A 17,545-nucleotide genomic window follows, 5' to 3' on the forward strand; every position below is an offset into this window, starting at 1 on the left:
CTTCTGAAAATACTCAACAGCACACCAAACCCTTTACTCATTAATGTAAGGTATTTCTCATGTTAAATGTTTAACACCTAGGTCCATAAACCAGATTCTAAAATTTCACCAAAAAGGAGGGCTAAAGCTTATTTGTTTAATAAACTGTTGTTTGCAGGGAGAGAGGGGCAAGAAAGGCAACAGGGGGGCCAAAGGGGATAAGGGAGACCAAGGAGCACCTGGATTAGATGCCCCATGTCCGTTGGTATGTCAGTAATCTGTGTATAACAAAGAGCCAAAAAAAAAGGGTCACTGGTGACAAATCTTATTTTTGGCTCTGGTTTTAAGTGATTCTAATCAACATCAGCCCTCTTTTCTCTTCCTAGGAACAAGACTGACAGGAATAAATTAATGATATGAGCTCGATTTATTTTTTGGGGGGGGGGAGTGGGGGTTAAGACTCCCTTTTTTGTCTCAACAACACTAGCAGTTGAAGACAAACAAACTCAATTCATCTCAACATTTATCATGATTCCAAATTAAGTTATTCTGTTGTCATAATGGGGAACATTTTTTTTTTTTTTTGGTGACAGGATGTTGTATGAGCCCCCATTAGTCTTAGCATAGAATTTTGATGGATATTGTGGTCATGGAATATGAATTATATTGATCAATTCATCAATTTCGAGCCACCTCATGGGGTCGGCAAGTTTGGAAATATCGCCACCTGCGATCGACTGTACTTAATATCATAACATCTCAGGTTTGCACTGGAAAGGTCACGGGAATCACCCGTGTATGCAACAATAATTAGCAGAGCTATGGAGTTATGGCATGTAGTTTGAACTCAAACTTGCTAAAATTGGTCAAACCATCATGTCATTGGGCCCATTGTTAGGCTATTTATCCCGGCATCCACGGGTAGTTCACTGCCCGTTACTTTCCGCAAGAGACACACGAGAGACATTGTGGCGTCAATTTTGGTTGATGATCGTTGGTTAAATTGACACACCCTTTGGGCAAATTTGGCCCCCGTTGGAGATGGAAAATTGATTATTTAATCTGTTTGATTCTTATTCCATAAAAGCAATATCAATCACAATACCATGTTTAAACTAATGGTTGTACATACAATTAAATCTTCTCAAAATCAAATAAGGGTTTAGCAAAACATTTATCATCATGAACATTGACGCACTCATCTCAGTGAACTCTAATCCTGTCAGTCAGGGTTGCCTGCATGTTGAGGTAAACCTGCATCAACATGGCCAGTGGAGAGAAGCGCGAATCATCATGTCCCCAAACAGTAGAGGACAATCACTTAGCTACTGTGGCTTAGGCAACAAAGCTGCTTTTTTTTCAATGGATGATTTCACAAACAGGGTTTCCGAGGCTTTAAAGGAGAGAAAGGTGAACCGGGCTTGCCAGGCCTGGATGGGCTGGATGCCCCTTGTCCTGTGGTATGGTGCTCTCTCTTTCCTCCCCAGCATGCATTTTGCTAACATCAGAGTTGTACATAGCACCATGAACTAAATTCCCTTAGCTTTACTTAGTTATGTACTGTAAGTTTGCATGAAAAGATAAATCATTGTCAAGTAGCTTATCATTGTCTTAAATCACTTACTTCTTCCACTGACCCTCCTTGAAAGATCCATTTCATACAGTATTTCATTTATATTAATTCATATGAAGGAAGTACATTTTATCTACCTTATATCTCCATCACCATTTCATAACATACTAATTATGACTAACACACTACACACCAAATATTTATTCTAAATCAATGACACTCAGAACTTTCATAACAATAAACAGTGTTTTGTCTTTCATTTCTTGCATGGAGCACCAACTCTTTCATGCAACATTACCACAGGTTGTGCAAAGTGCAGTTAAAACTAGATGGAATTATTGGCTAAATGAAAGCAGATGGTTTCCCTCGTATTTTTCATGCATAGACTTGTTTTCACTGTTCAATCTTGTTGGAATGAAATTTTTGTGCAACACTCATAAACTTGACATTGCAGAACCTCCCCAAATTAATTACTGGATGACATCCTGTAGGTTTGGATGTAATGTATTTCATAGTTTTTTATGGCACACTCAGTCATTGACTTTGACTGCACACATCAAACAGACAGTGTACAATATTCCTTTTATTGCCAATTATTTGCTCATTATCTTCACAAGCAAACCTGTTTCTTTAAAAGAAAGGGATGGTAAGCAGCATTCCTCTTGAGCATACTGTGTGTTGTTGTCTGTCAACTGTACAAAGTGATTGGAGCTGGTGTCTAAATACATGAAGTGAAGGAAAAATTTAGCATTGATGGTTATGTGGATGATAGTTGAAGCTTCTCTTGCCTGTAATTTGTTGTTCGGAGTATCCCATCGAGGAGTGCACAAAAAGAAACATTATTAAAAAGTCAAAATTGTGAAGAGCATATACAAAGGATGTACATGGAGTCCTCGGGTTACGAACGAGTTCTGTTCCTATGCTGGTAATGTAACTCGAATTTTGTTATAAGTCAGATTTTACCCTTAAAGTCAGAATTTGAGTCAAAATAATTCGTATAAAATATTTTATGATCTTGGGCTTCGTTTTCATGGTAAAAGATTTTCTTTTGGCTCCAGAAGCATTGCTAAAAGACCCACCTTTCTTTTTGGGGGCCATAATGTCTAAAAAGGGGGACGCAAAATGCAAAGATACACCCGGCACACAAACACGGACAAGCACTATGCACATTAGCTGGACAAAATGTGGAGGGACGGGCGTTGTAAAGTCGAAACATTTTAGGCTTTGACCGTTTTCACCCTAAGACTCCCTGTACTGTAAAAAAATCTCCACTCCAATGTTAGAATGTTCAAAAAACATGTGATTTTTAACTTATCCCATTTAATTTGGGAAAAAAGAGGAAGGGGAAGTCAAATAAAATAACAGATAATGTGATTCTGGCTCTGTTCAGAATTAACCACAAGTCAGCACACATGATACCATTTTGGTTTTACTGGTTATATGTCATGTTTAAAAAAAAACTGAAATGATTTATCGTGGTCTCATTTTTTATTTCACAAAAAAACTTACATTTGGACAGGGGTGTGTCAACTTTATAGCCCCTATATGCGTTTTTCATTGCGCATCAGCCCTTTCACAATTATTTGTGTTGCATAGCATCTGAAAATATTTTTAGCATTGTTGTACAGAGCTAGTTTATAGTTTTTGCTTACTTTTCCAGATGATTGTTCTAAAGGTACATTCCCACTAGTGTTAAATTTCAGTTCAGCTCAGCAAGGTACAATTTGGAACAATAAAACCCTTGGCCCCAAAGATAAGATGTGATTCACCATTGAATTATCCTTCCATCTATTATCTGAGCCACTTATCCCAGAAGGGTCACGATAACCAAAGAATTAAACAAATAAAATGTATAACAAGGTGAAGTGCAGTGGTTTGACAGTACCTGTAGACAAGAACCACACCATTCATTCTATCATAATGCAATGGGTTTTTTTTGTCAGTTCCTGCTTTCTGTTTCATTCCCAACGTAAAAGAGTGCATACAATTCTCTGCTGATCAAGCAATTATGAATAGTGTCTCTAACCTACAACAGGCACAATAGGTAGGGTGTAGAACTGATCATGCCAGATATTAATCTTATCATAGGAAATGGCACATTTGCACCAAGTATTACTGTTCACTTTGATACTTTGTCATTTATTATTTTAAACTTAAATTTAACAAAGACGAATTGCTGTGGAATGACAGCCGCAATAAACTAGTAGCAAGTTTTCTTTCGGCCTGTTCTGTTATGGGACGCCACAGCGAAACGCTCATATTTGTTTGGTACAGTTTTTACGCCGGATGCCCTTCCTGACGTAACCCCTCTCGGGGAGTGGAGGCCTCAGTGGGATACGACAGGCTCAACAAAACTACACGGCCCAATTCCACTGAATTTGGGCTTTTGTTTGATATGTAAATTAATAAAAGAATGGCAGACAATCGAGGTTGCAAGTCCCTTTCAGCATATATTTTACTGAATATTCTACTATAACTAGATATTTAATGTTCAAACTGATGAACACTTTTTTGTTATTGTTATATTGTTAGCTTACAGCCATGCTACCCTGAGAACACCAGATCTCGGAAGCTAAGCGGGTTTGGCCCTGGTTGGATAGGAAACCGCCTGGGAATAGAGCTCATGCACCTATGTCATAAAATCACCTGACATCGCCATATTGCTTGTCAAGCAAAGCATTTTTGCAAGTTAATACTGTTGAGACAAAATGAAAATATGTCAGATAACACGACATCCAGAGTTTTGTCAGATACCGTTAAACATTTAGAAGGTGATAATAAACAAAGTATGTGGAATAATTAGAGACACTTGGCAGAGGACCTATATTTAATCCCGAAGTTGATGTTTTCGTCGCTAAGAAATTGGAATTCACTTCTGCTTGTCTTGGACAACTGGATATACACATCTATCTGGTGATTAAATTGTTGACATTTACACGGAAAAGTTTGAAATCATATAAAAGTCTGGACCCATACAAATACTTCATTGCTGGATCTGTTCTCAATCAGGAATAACTCCCACATAATGATGGACCCACTCAGAGTTTTCAAATAGAAATACCAATATTTCAAGAAATGACCCCTGGTTTTACACAATGATTGGGAAAAAAAAAAATTAGGACAAGGAGGAGTCGTCTCCTCTGTTCACAGAAGCATATTGCAGCCACACATTAACCTCCATAAACCTCTGCAAAAGACGTATTTTTTATAAAATATGCAGTGTTCTCAAATGAGTCAATTCAGCATTATAAATACTTCTTGGTAATTTAAGATTGAGAAGAATTATTCCTACCTGAAATGAAGTGATCGTGACACAGGCATGTTCATTTGGTTGGGCACCATCCATCACGTTTCATTGCTGAAATCCATCGATCTTTTCTGGTCTTTCCAGTTGGTATTCTATAGAATTATCTCTTTGAAGAACTGTCTCGTCTGTTGTGACAACTAACAGCACAACAGGTCTCGGGCATTGTGAATATTCTGCTCCGGTTTAATGTCTCCCACAATGTCGAGCGGCTCTGTTTGACCGGCAATATGGGGCCGTGAAAACGGTGACATCACGTGCACAAGCTTTATACCAGTTGGTGTAAGCTTCTCTCCCTGGCTAAAACGCAGAGGGGTTGCGTCAGGATGGGCATCCGCCGTAAAACTGTGCCAAACAAATATGCTTTTATCTGAGATGACATGCTGTGGCGACCCCTAATGGGACAAGCTGAAAGGTAAAGAAGAAGTTATATTATATTGTTATTGTCTTGTTTGGAATTTGATGACTGCAACACATTCCAAAAATCTGGGACAGGGGCAAAAAAGACTGGGGAAAATTAAGCAAAGATCAAAAACATCTGTTTGAAAAATTATACAGGTGAACACATTAATTGAAAGCAGGAGAGTATTGTGATTGACTATTAAAATAGCATTAACCGAAATGCTCAGCCGTTCCCCAGGAATGAATCTGAATTAAATACCTGTGACCTTCAATATCTCTCAGATGGTACTGCAATAAATACATCATAGTACAGTATATGGCCCTGTGGGCTCAGGAACACTTCAGAAAACTAGTGCGAGTTAACAGTCTGTTGCTCTCGCTACAGATGCAAGTTAAAACTCTACCCTAACCCTCACCCTAACCCTGGCCCTGTTCCTTGAGTAATGGAGATTGTAAATCATAGCAAGCTATGAATGGGGACATACCGGTAGAGGAGGAATGAACTCCAGGAAGGGGTCGTTGTTTGTAGCAACACATGGAGGGGCAATTCTCGGGACTGATTAGCCTGCTCCGTCTGGCTGTTGGTTTGTGTATAATAACCAGAAGACAAGTTAGCTGCTGCTCTCATCGCTTTACCGAATTCCTTCCAGTCAAGATAGAGAACTGGGGTCCTCAGTGAGAGATAATCTCAATGGGATTCCGTGGCGTTTACAACGTGTTAGACAAGGGGGTTAGGAGTTTCAAAGGCTGATGGAAGTTTGGGGAGGGGTACATGATTGATATATATGGACAAGCAATTGATAATAGTGAGTGATCCAGTTACCTTCAGAGGCGTGGTAACAAATTCCAAAGCAATGTGTGATCAAGGGTTGGTTGGGATAGGCAAGGGATACAGCAAACTGGCTGGGGTGGTGTGAAGACTTCCCTCAGGTACCAACGTAGCAGACTGGATTAACTCCTGGGTCTCTCGAATGAGGCTGGCTCACCAGAAGTGCTGCTGGGTGAATTGAATGGTGCACGTGATGTCGCCGGTGAGTTTGGAGTTGTGGGCCCACTGAAGGTCAGAGGATTCTGAATTGGGTACAAACAGCCAGTTCAGAGGCCCAGTCTTGGGGCTTGGGTGTGTCTTTTGAGCTTCCTTAACCACCTGTTCGATCTTCCAGGTGGCTGCGCCATTGAAACATGAGAAAGGGAGGATGGGTTCTGGTTCTGTGGGCAGGAGGGGGATGAGTAAATCCAAGAGTGGGTGTCTAGGTTTGTGATTGTGGGAATCAGAACAGAAGGAGGGATTGAAGTTAAATCTGCTCAGGAAGAGGGTCCAGCCAGCTTTTTGGGGATAAAGGCATTTGGCAGAACAAAAGTAAGATCAGTCCAAATGATAAACCATAATTAAGTCCCCACCAACCAGTGCTTCCGCTGTTCCAGAGCCCATAAAATGGCTAGCAGCTCTCAGCTAGTCCACAGTATTTTATACAGAGGAGGAGAGTGATGTATTTCTTATCAAAGAAAAAAAATCACCCTACTGGAAATGAGGATGGACAAATGACTCTAGAAGTCAGGGAAACGGTAATGTTATCCTCCATCACCTTTTTGTCTGGGTGGGAGAGATTGAAGAGACGGTTGGCGCCAGGCATGAGATTGATAGCACAGTCGTAAGAGAAGTAGGAAAGTAGAGAAACTGCTAGGTCTTTGCTGAACACCAGGGAGAGATGAAGATATTTTTGGGACTAGTGAGAGGTCAACCTTTGTGGCGGATGGTGGTGGGTTTCCAGAGGGTGAGATAGCAGAGACCAGTAGTGTAAATGGCAGTGATGGATATGTGTGTTCATTCTATGGTAGGGTTATTTTGTTTAAGCCAGGAAATTCTGAGGACTAATGGGGTGTCAGGGGAAGCGATGAAGAAAAGAGAAATGTTCTCACAGTGATTCCTGGAAAAAAGCAGGGTGAACGATAAAGTTTGTTGAATGACAGATGATGTTACTCAGCCATCCAGCGCTGTTTCTTTTTTAGAAGACGTAAATGGTTGGAGAGGGATTTGGAGCTGATGTGCTATATTTTCAAAAATAATGTTATAATCAGCCCCGGAATCTCTTTTGGCTACTACGAGTGTGTTACGAGCGGAATCTAGAATCCAGAATGGTCATATGGAAGGAAGAGCTAGAGGAAACTTATTGTTTGGCTCACCTTGGCTCTCTAGTATCGCAGTGAATGTGGTCTTTTGGTCCCAAGGGGCAAATGGCAATGAAATTACCCAATTGACTGCAATAAATGCAGAGCTGCTGGATAGCGTGACCCTGATGTTCCTGGGGTTATCAATTTGCATGGGCTCATCAGGTGGAGTGGGGTGGTGACGAGGGCCCAGTAGGTGGTGGAGAATTCCTTAGATTTAATTAAAAAAGCAGCTACTGGATTAGCGCCCTGAGTGAGCATAAGGCGGCTTCTTTGTCCTCACTGCATCAAAGACCTTTTTAAATTAGAGTGCAAAATAGTCAAACGACTGGACTACCAGGGAGGAGTTGGCCATAACAAGGTGGACTATTTGGCTGCCTTATTGCAGCAGAAATTTTTGGCAAATGTGTACTTGTATTGTTCTGTGATATAACTATGGTTGGAGGTTCAAAACTGGGGAACAAGTAAGACGGAACTGACTTCATGCATCTATGTCCCCAGAGTATGACTCAGGCGGGGTGACATTATCGTCTTTGTAGAGGAGGCGGGGTGGCTCGCAGTCTGCAGGCTTGGAAGGAATACTTATAGGGGGAATCTTGGTTTGCATTTTTAGAAGACCGGTGAGAGACTTGTTGAGTGAAGGGATGTCAGGATTCCATGATTTCTTGAAGCAATTTGCAGTCACTCACATTTGATATCACGCTTGCTCGCCATCGCACTCGCAAATCTGCACAGTCGAGCAAGAAAAATGACGCACATACAATTTGTTGCCAGTCGAAAAAAAATAGATATTGAAAGACGTTGCTTATTTTGTGTAGTCTTGACATTTACTTACGTATTTATTTCATAAACATTGGTCACAAAACAAGCCTGATTTTCAACAATCAGTATTCACCCAGAAACAAGAAATGTAAGTTAACCGTATTAAGCATGTTCAGAAGTGATCCCAAAAGCGCATGTTCCGAGCTGCTTCACATACTGCGAGCACATTTATGTCGAAAGTCATCAATATAATGAGCCATGTCAAAGGAAATTCAGTTACACCAGGGGTGCTCACTGCGTTGATCGTGAGGCAGTTTTGGTTGATCGTGTGACGGCGTGCCCAAAAAAAAAAAAAAAAAAAAAAAGATGTTAGACTATCATCCACCTCGTCGCTTGATTCAGGTGTGGCCAATACGTTGAGCGCACGCACATAAAGGGACATTCTAGCAAGCTGGCCTCATATTTACTGCAGGCATGACAATGCGCGCCTGCACCTGGCCACCCCTGCCCGCCAGTTGATCGCAAGAGGCTGGCTGCTTGAAAAGTAGATCTTGGGGCAAAAAAATTTGGGCACCCTTGAGTTACATTGAAAATATTTCTGGGATATAACACAGGTAATGTTTCAGTATCTAAATATAATAAGTATGACATTGTGATTTACATTGACTTGATCTAAGTTCTAATGTTAGACTAGTGAGTCCATATAATTTTCCCCCGTGGTATCGCGTTATCTTGAAGTTGAAAACATTTCCCCTCTCCATCCTTTAGGAAGATATAGATAATCTACTGCTATCTTTCATCGATGGATTGACAATAGATAGCGCCATTAATTACGCAAGATTACAACAATGTATCATGATGAAATAAAAGGATTTGATTATATGAATATTTAGTTTGGAAATTTAATGTCTATTGACCTCATTAAAAATGTCTGTCTCGCTCTGTGCAGTGTCAATAAATTATGATTACGGTATTAGGTAACAACTACATACTCTGGTATAACAACTCAGTAAATTATTTTAAGGTCTTGAGATTCCATCCCTAATCACACCCGCAACTTTTTATCCGCGGGAATGACTGGTGGATCACATCCGTAAGTTTATATCTGTGGGCACGACTGACCACACCTGTACATTTTTCAAATGTGAGTCACTGGATTTTTCCTCTCGACTGATGTGAGCATCTTGGAGGGTGAGTACATGTTTTAGCCTCGGGGTGGCTGGGTCCATTTGTGACCAGAGTATTCTGTCATGATCGGATAGAGACTGGACCCAAGAGCAGGCGGAGGGTGAGTGGTTGTGGTGAACAGTTTATTGACAGGAAAACGGGGGTGGCTCTTACGGTGTGCTGGCAGATTGTTAAGCCACAGAATATGTGGCAGTGATGAGGACACGTGGCTGGCTTTATGGTGGGGTGGCAGAGATCTACTTTACGAGGGACACAGGGGATACACAAGGAGAAACACAAAGGTCAGAATGATGCAAAGGAATAGACTGGCTTACTAGGAGACTGAGTTACCTTGGTACCCCTGTCGAAGCTGCAATCTGGTGACATTTTCATTTGGCAGGCTTAAATGCAGGTGATGATAGGTGCACAGCCCGGGTGGTGCTTATTACTGTGAAAAGGGAGAGGGAGGCGCAAAACACCACCCTGGCTCCAGCAAAAGCGCAGCAGTTAATGACACAAAAACTCCATTATCAGGGATGGTATGGGAGAGTGTTAGTGGCCATGGCACGGGCAACCCACATATATACGACAATACCATTAATGCTGAAAGCTACATAAATACATGATGTGGAGCAGCATATGTTGTGGTCCAAGCAGTCTTTTTAGCAATTTCTCTTCTGGTTTCAGCAAGACAATGCATAGCACATTCTCCAATTGTTACAACAGTGTAACTTCATTGTAAAAGAGTGCAAGTATTAGACTAGCCTAACAGGGGTCCGACGTTTCTCCCATTGAAAATAGGAGGCATTTCAAGCCCAATATATGACAAGGGAGTTGTTGAAAGGCAAGGGACAGAGGTAAACACGCTCCATGTCCCATCTTTTATTGGAATGTGTAGCAGTCATCAAACTCAAAATGAGTGAAGATTGATTCATCCATCCATTTTCTGAGATGCTTATCCTCACAAGGGTCACAGAAGTGCTGGAGCCTATTACAGCTGTCCTCAGGCTTGGGGTAGGGTACACCCTGAACTGGTTGCCAGCCAATTGCAGGGCACGTAGAGACAGACAACAGTCGCACTCCCAACCACACTTGGAAGGCAATTTAGAGTCTCCAATTAATGTATGTTTTTGGGATGTGGGAGGAAACCAGAGTGCCCGGAGAAAAGCATGGGAGAACATGCAAACTGCACACAGGTGGGACCTGGATTTGAACCTCGGTCCTCAGAACTCTGAGCCCAATATTCTACACCTATTCCACAGTGCCACATGAGTATGTAATATTAAAAAATTGTTCATCAGTTTGAACATTAGGTATCTTTTGAGTTTATGTTGAAACAGGTTTTCAAATTATTTTATTCTATTTTTATTTGCATTTTACACAACATCACAATTTTATTGGAATTGGAGTGGGTAGAAAAATTAATGGCCTTGAGTTCTGTGTTTTCTAAAATACAGGGCTCTATTTTCGTAGACAGACAAAATGCACTTTCACCTAAAAACAAAACTTGCTGTGCAGGTTTCCCAATTTGGCATAGACATCTGCACCAGGCTAGGTGCACTGGCGCAGGATGTATCATAAGAGATCCACTTGGCAGAGTGAAATTTTGATATAAGAAAGTCTGTCTAAAGTTAAAGCTACTGAGACCATGTCAAATTGTTGCCGTCTCAACATTTTACTGTGAGGCTACACACAGAGCCACTGATGTTTGATGTTCCGCTTATTGTCGTGAGCAAAATTATTTCAACAGAACGAAAATGTTTTAGGCATCGTTTGTCTTTCAAGGTGATGGGATAGAACAGCTTTATCCGTCACAGAATTACAGTATATAGACCATACCTGCTACTAGGTGTCTTCTTGTCAGAGATGTTCCTAGAAAAACAGCTAAGACAAGCCTGAGGACTGTAGAGAGTGAACTCAAACCAACCAAGATTGTCTTTTCGTGCACGGGACAGACGGAGGACACACTGTGAGAGTGCACTACCTCAGACTGCCAAAGTGGTAGTCCCTGTCTGCTCTTTTTTATTGCATTCTTGGGTCAAAGGGTTCCATGGTTACACAGTGAAAATGCTGACACAGATGGCTACACCAACAGCACACAAACACTAAGGTACATGTTTCTTCAAGGCCGCCAGAGTGTCCTGATAAACCCACAAGAGAAAAAGCATGTCAATGTATAAAGACAAGTTTATGGCATTTGTATCCTTCTGCGGTAGAAGGGCATTATCTCCTCCCAGTGTTGAGGAGTATCTGCTTAAGATCAGAAAGGAAACATGCTGAGCCCAGGATGGAGACATCGCTTCCCAGTGTTCAGGGGCATCAGCTTGAGGTCGGCAGGGGAGAATCGCCTCCCAGGTGTCACTGGGTCACACTTCAAGACACGCACGCTGCTCACAAAGAGAGCAATTCAGACTAAGACTAACAGAAACAAATGGATGAAACAATCCAAACAGCAACTATAGTAGTAATGATATACATTTATGATAACTACCATAGTAATAACTTCTTTATCACTTATCCATGATGATCTGCGTTAAATTTTCTCCAGGCAATCCGGTTTCCTCCCACATCCCAAAAACATGAATTAAATGTAGACTCTAAATTGCATCGAGGTGTGATTGCGAGTGCGACTGTTGTCTGTCTCCATGTGCCCTGTGGCAACCAGTTCAGGGTGTACCCTGCCTCCTGCCCAATGAGAGCTGGGATTGGGGCTCCAGCACTCCCGCAACCCTCGTGAGGATAAACGGATCAGAAAATGGTTGGATGGATACTATAGTATCTGTTTTAGAACCAGCTTCACATCATGGCTGGTCACATTTGTGAGCATAATTATTTTCTAATGAAGTGTTGATACAGTCTATAACTCAAAGCTATAATTGTAAGCATTGTCAACATAACAAAACAACTGTGTATGTGTGCATATATATATATATTGTACATTTTGCTGGGATTTCAGTTAAAGTCCACCTGCCTCCATTTGTGTACATGCAGATAATAATGTCATCCATATAAGAGACTGACACACACTTGAACGTGCAATGGTTTTGTTTCTTTGACAAACAAGTAGAGAAAAGCATTCCTTATGTCAATATTGACACCTCCCTTGTAAAATCGGCCAATAGTGTTTCAGTCTTCGTTGATCAAATATAGTCCCAGATTTTATTGGAATGTGTACCACTCAAATTCAAAATGAGTGACTATTATACAATATTTAAAAAATAGTTCACCAGTTTGAATATTAAGTATCTTATGAGTATAGTTTGAAATGGATTTTCAAATTATTTTGTCCTGTTTTTATTAATATTTTACACAAAATCTCAACTTTATTGGAAATCGAGTGGGTAGAAAAATTCATGGCTTTATATACTGTCTTTTATAAAATACAGGGCTCTATTTTCGTAGGCAGCCGAAATGCACTTTCACCTAAGACCTGGCGCATCTTGATTTTTATGCAAGTACAAGACTTGCTGTGCATGTTTCCCAATTTGGCATATTCGTCTGCACCAAGCTAGGTGCACTGGTGCAGTGAGGATGTGTCCTTAGAGATGCACTTGGGGAGTGAGATTTTAGTGTAAGAAAGTCCGTCTAAATTTAAGCAAGTTACGGAAACCGTGTCTAACTGTTGCCCCAGGTGATAATGCAATTTTCGTGACTTTGATCAGGGCAGATGAAGACAGACAAACATGTGAGGTCCTCGGATTTGTGTAGAGGATGACTGACTTACAATATTTCAACAGCGAGCATCCAACCCTTTTTAGCATTGTAGAAATAAATCAATTGATAACATTTTATTGTTATTATTAGTGTGATAATTTTGAAATCATTCCATGTACTGGCCGGTAGCTATAGGGGCCAGAGGCGGTTGTAAACAAACAATCGTTGACGGGGTATAGATGCATGAGGTCTGCGAGCATTTAGGATGCTAGTAGTTTTCACCATCTCATTCTACATTTAATAATAGCATCCACTACCCTTCAATGTTCCAGTCACACATGGATCACTGTGGTCTCATCCACATGTAAAGACAACCCCGCGCGAGACTATTGCACCACTTTTAACGGAATGAGACATGCCATTTTGACTGTGCAAAATTGAAGTCAGAAATTACCACGCCCGGATTCAGCCAGAAGTCCCACTTTTAAATGCACTAGGGGCACACTGGTTCACGAAATTACCAAAGGTGCATGTCTAGTTGATATGCTAAGGGTATTGGCACCAATCACAACTTTTAAAAATGTGACCGAACAATATGTAACTATACTGGTCATGAAAACAGTGTCAGAATAAAAGAAATTAGGTATGCCAAACATCCAGATAGAACAACATTATTTGCAACTCCACTCCAAGTTCACTCATTTTGCACATGTAATCTACTTTTCAGTCAAAATTGTTGTATTTCTTGACATTTTCATAAATTCTATGAGTGTTCACCACTTTGTTTTATTTGTTCCAGGGAGATGATGGCCTACCTGTACCAGGTTGTTGGAACAAAGTTAGTAAAAGCTTGACACTTACTTACACCATGTTTCTAACTTCCCTTATGCCATTGTTTGAACTAACATTATGCCTTTTGCTTTCTCCCTGCAGTGATAACGTTGGAATGGCTTGTTTAATTGTACATAGAATATTTATTTTTTTACTTTTACAACCTATTATTAAAAAAAGAAAATAAATGTTTCATACAGATGTTTTTATTTTAATAGATATGACAAAGTATTTGAGTTGATATCTATGCATTTACTTTTTATATATTTGAATAGGAAGAAATTAATTATTACAAGTTATATATGCATGATATTTGTGCATATTATGAGTTGGAAAATGTTTTTTTTTAACTTATTGTAGTGTTCTTTTATTGTAATGGACAAGACCATGCTACACTGACTTGTGTGGCTGGAAAGATTCTTGTAACTATTTGGCATTTGGAAAGTTTTTTTAAAGTCTCATCTTAAAGTCAACAAAATGTTCACGCAGGTTAGAAAGGTGTTTAAAGTCTGCACTCTTATTTAGCGTTGTCATTGTTTTTAATATTAATTTCTGTTCCAAATGTAATTGTACCTTAGAAAAGTTGAAGAGTGGAATTGGGTCAGAACCGGCTGAAACAGAACAAATGTGCCAAATATAAGTTATTAGATCAGATCCATACTAAAATCAAGAACAGTGCTTACAATTGCAAAAATATGGATACATTTGTTTTAATACTTTACCGTATATGCATTTCTATGGTTGTTTCTTCAACAGCATTACCCACATATTGCTCAAAATAATTGTCAATATTGCAGGGAAATTTGCTCAAAATAATAATGGCTATCTTAGTCATTTGCATTGAATGCTGTTATTTTTTTTATTTGTTGCACAATTTGTAGAAAAACCTAATGCACTCTTGTGTTTGATGAGGGTCTTAACTTAGATTTCCTGACCAGTCTGAAATGCATGAGATTTCCTGAATATGTTCTTTTGTAGCGCGAACATTAATGTTCCTGACTTTAACTCATTGTATGTTGTTTTTACCACTATTACATTTCACTTTGTGCTTCATAACTGTACAGCTCTTTATTAACTATAGTTTTTGCTTCTTGTCAGAATTAAACATTGTTTTTCAGAGATTAATACTAATGCACACCTTTAAAGCAAAATGCTGCACCCCATTGCTTCAATCATATGAAAGCCATAATTTGTCCAGGGCAATGGTTTTGTTTTTAATGGATGATTTGATCAACCAGTGTCGTTAAATGTCTGTGCTTACTGAGCTCACCTAATGAATATTACAAGTGACCTAATGTTGGGGGGAAAAATGATGCACTGATTGGTGTGTGCCTTGATCTGTTCTATGGTCTGTTTTGTTTGTGTTTTGCGCTCCCTGAGTAACCCTTTTTGGATCCTTGCCAGCAACTCGATATTCATTGTGTCCCAAGCCAAGTACCCCGCATGAACTCGTGCCTTACTTACAAGCAGGCTTAAATTTTTCTGTAATACTTGGATGTGTTCAAAATGTTATATTCTAAAATGACAATGATCTTTTCAGAAATAAAACCCAACATGTTTGATACTTGCATTTATTAATTACTGATTTGTAACAATATGCTTTTGAATATATTGTGTACGTTGCCAGCCTTAATCTATAACTTTATTTAAAGGAAGAAATGTCTTGCCCTTAATAACAACTGTTGGAATATTTGTGTAACAAAATATTAATCACTGAGCATCAGTTAGCCAGTCAATTGTGATAAGTTTAAGATCGAGTCACTATTCTTAATGTGTAAATAGAGTATACCTTATATACAAGTAGTGTTTGCACATTAATTCCTTGTTCACTAACCTCAAGCTTGTTTGCATTTGCTAATCCACTTTGATATGTAATTGTAGCTGTGAGCACTGCTTGCACTGAATGAGTTGTGTTTTTGAACTGGTTTCAAATAACATGGACAGCTTGCTGTGTGGTGTAATCCAGAGTTAAAAGTTATTTGAAATGATCAAAAACAAAGCAGACACAGCAATTAGTAGTTTAATACTTGTAAAATGTTTTGAAAGTTGTCCATCCATCTATTTTCTTAGCCGCTTATCCTCACAATCGGTCACGGGAGGGCTGGAGCCTATCCCAGCTGTCAACGGGCAGGAGGCAGGGTACACCCTGAACACTAGTTGCCAGCCAATCGCAGGGCACATACAGACAAATGGCCGCAATCACAGTCACACCGAGGGTCAATTTAGAGTGTCCAATTATTGTTGCATGTTTTTGGGATATGGGAGGAAACCGGAGTGCCTGGAGGAAACCCATGCACGGGGAGAACATCCCAACTCCATACAGGCAGGTCCAGGATCGAACCCAGGACCTCAGAACTGTGAGGCCAACGCTTTCCAGCTGATCCAACGTGCCACCTTTGATAGTTGTATACGTCTAAAATAATTAAAAATGTTTACAGTGAAGAAAATAAGTATTTGCACACCCTGGTATAGTGAAGTTTCTCCCACTTAGAAATCATGGAGGGGTCGGAAATTTTCATTGTAGGTGCATGTCCACTGTGAGAGAGATAATCTGAAAAGAAAAATCCAGAAATCACAATGTATGATTTTTTTTAATGATTTATTTGTGTGCTACAGCTGCAAATAAGTATTTGAACACCTGAGAAAACATTTTTTCATAACAAAGGCGATGTTCAGAACTGTGGAAACTCCAGAGGAATAAAGTTGATGAGCCACACAATGAAGTTTTTTGAAAGATTAGTGGAGGCTAGACTCAGGACAGAAGTATCTGCGAGTAACAGTATGGTTTTATGCCTAGAAAGAGTACCACAGATGCACTATTTGCCTTGAGAATGCTCGTGGAAAAGTACAGAGGAGGTCAGAAGGAGCTACATTGTATCTTTCTAGACCTAGAGAAAGCCTATGACAGAGTACCCAAAGAGAAACTGTGGTACTGCATGCGCAAGTCTGATGTCTATTAGCTAGAATTCTGACCCTTAAAGACCTATCAGTCCACCTTTAAAAGTCAACCTCCACTCCATGTATTATCCTGAATCAGATCCACCTGTGTGAGGTTGTTAGCTCCTTAAAGACACCTGTCCACCACATACAATCAGTACGACTCAAACTTGTAACATGGCCAAGACCAAAGAGCTGTCCAAAGACACCAGAGACAAAATTGTACGACTCCACGCGGCTGGAAAAGGCTACAGAGAAATTCCCAAGCAGCTTGGTGAAAAAAGGTCCACTGTTGGAGCAATCATTAGAAAAAGGAAGGAGCGAAACATGACGGTCAATCTCAATTGGAGTGGAGCCCCATGCAAAGATATCATCTCGTGGGGTCTCAATGATCCATAGAAAGGTGAGGAATCAGCCCAGGATGACACGACAGGACTTGGTCAATGACCTGAAAAGAGGTGGGACCACCGTTTCCAAGGTGACTGTTGGTAATTCACTAAAACGTCATGGTTTGAAATCATGCACGGCACGGAAGGTTCCCCTGTTTAAACCAGCACAGCCTGTCTTAAGTTTGCCAATGACCATTTGGATGATACAGAGGAGTCATGGGAGAAAGGTTTTGGTCAGATGAGACCAAAATGGAACTTTTTGGTCCTAATTCCACTAACCGTGTTTGGTGGAAGACGAATGATGAGTTCAATCCAAAGAACACCATCCCTACTGTGAAGCATGGGGGTGGTAGCATCGTGCTTTAGAGATGTGTTAAG

The 17,545-nt window shown here is 40.2% G+C and overlaps 1 protein-coding gene across 6 annotated transcripts in view; it reads left to right on the forward strand.

Moving 5' to 3' along the window:
* col13a1 (collagen, type XIII, alpha 1) overlaps positions 1-14,287 on the forward strand; it is a 193,715-nt gene extending 179,428 nt beyond the window's left edge. For 4 of the 6 annotated variants that reach the window (XM_061838102.1, XM_061838104.1, XM_061838110.1 and 1 more), the window contains 3 exons: positions 158-244; positions 13,810-13,848; positions 13,944-14,287. In XM_061838102.1, coding sequence (XP_061694086.1) covers positions 158-244; positions 13,810-13,848; positions 13,944-13,946 — 129 coding nt within the window. In that variant the 3' untranslated portion in view covers positions 13,947-14,287. The remainder of the gene's footprint in view (positions 1-157; positions 245-13,809; positions 13,849-13,943) is intronic. The other 2 variants (XM_061838103.1, XM_061838107.1) reach the window with 1 other exon arrangement.
* The last annotated feature ends 3,258 nt before the right edge of the window (positions 14,288-17,545 follow it).

This window comes from Syngnathoides biaculeatus, chromosome 12 (genome assembly GCF_019802595.1).
Source record: "Syngnathoides biaculeatus isolate LvHL_M chromosome 12, ASM1980259v1, whole genome shotgun sequence".
Classification (NCBI taxonomy): domain Eukaryota; kingdom Metazoa; phylum Chordata; class Actinopteri; order Syngnathiformes; family Syngnathidae; genus Syngnathoides; species Syngnathoides biaculeatus.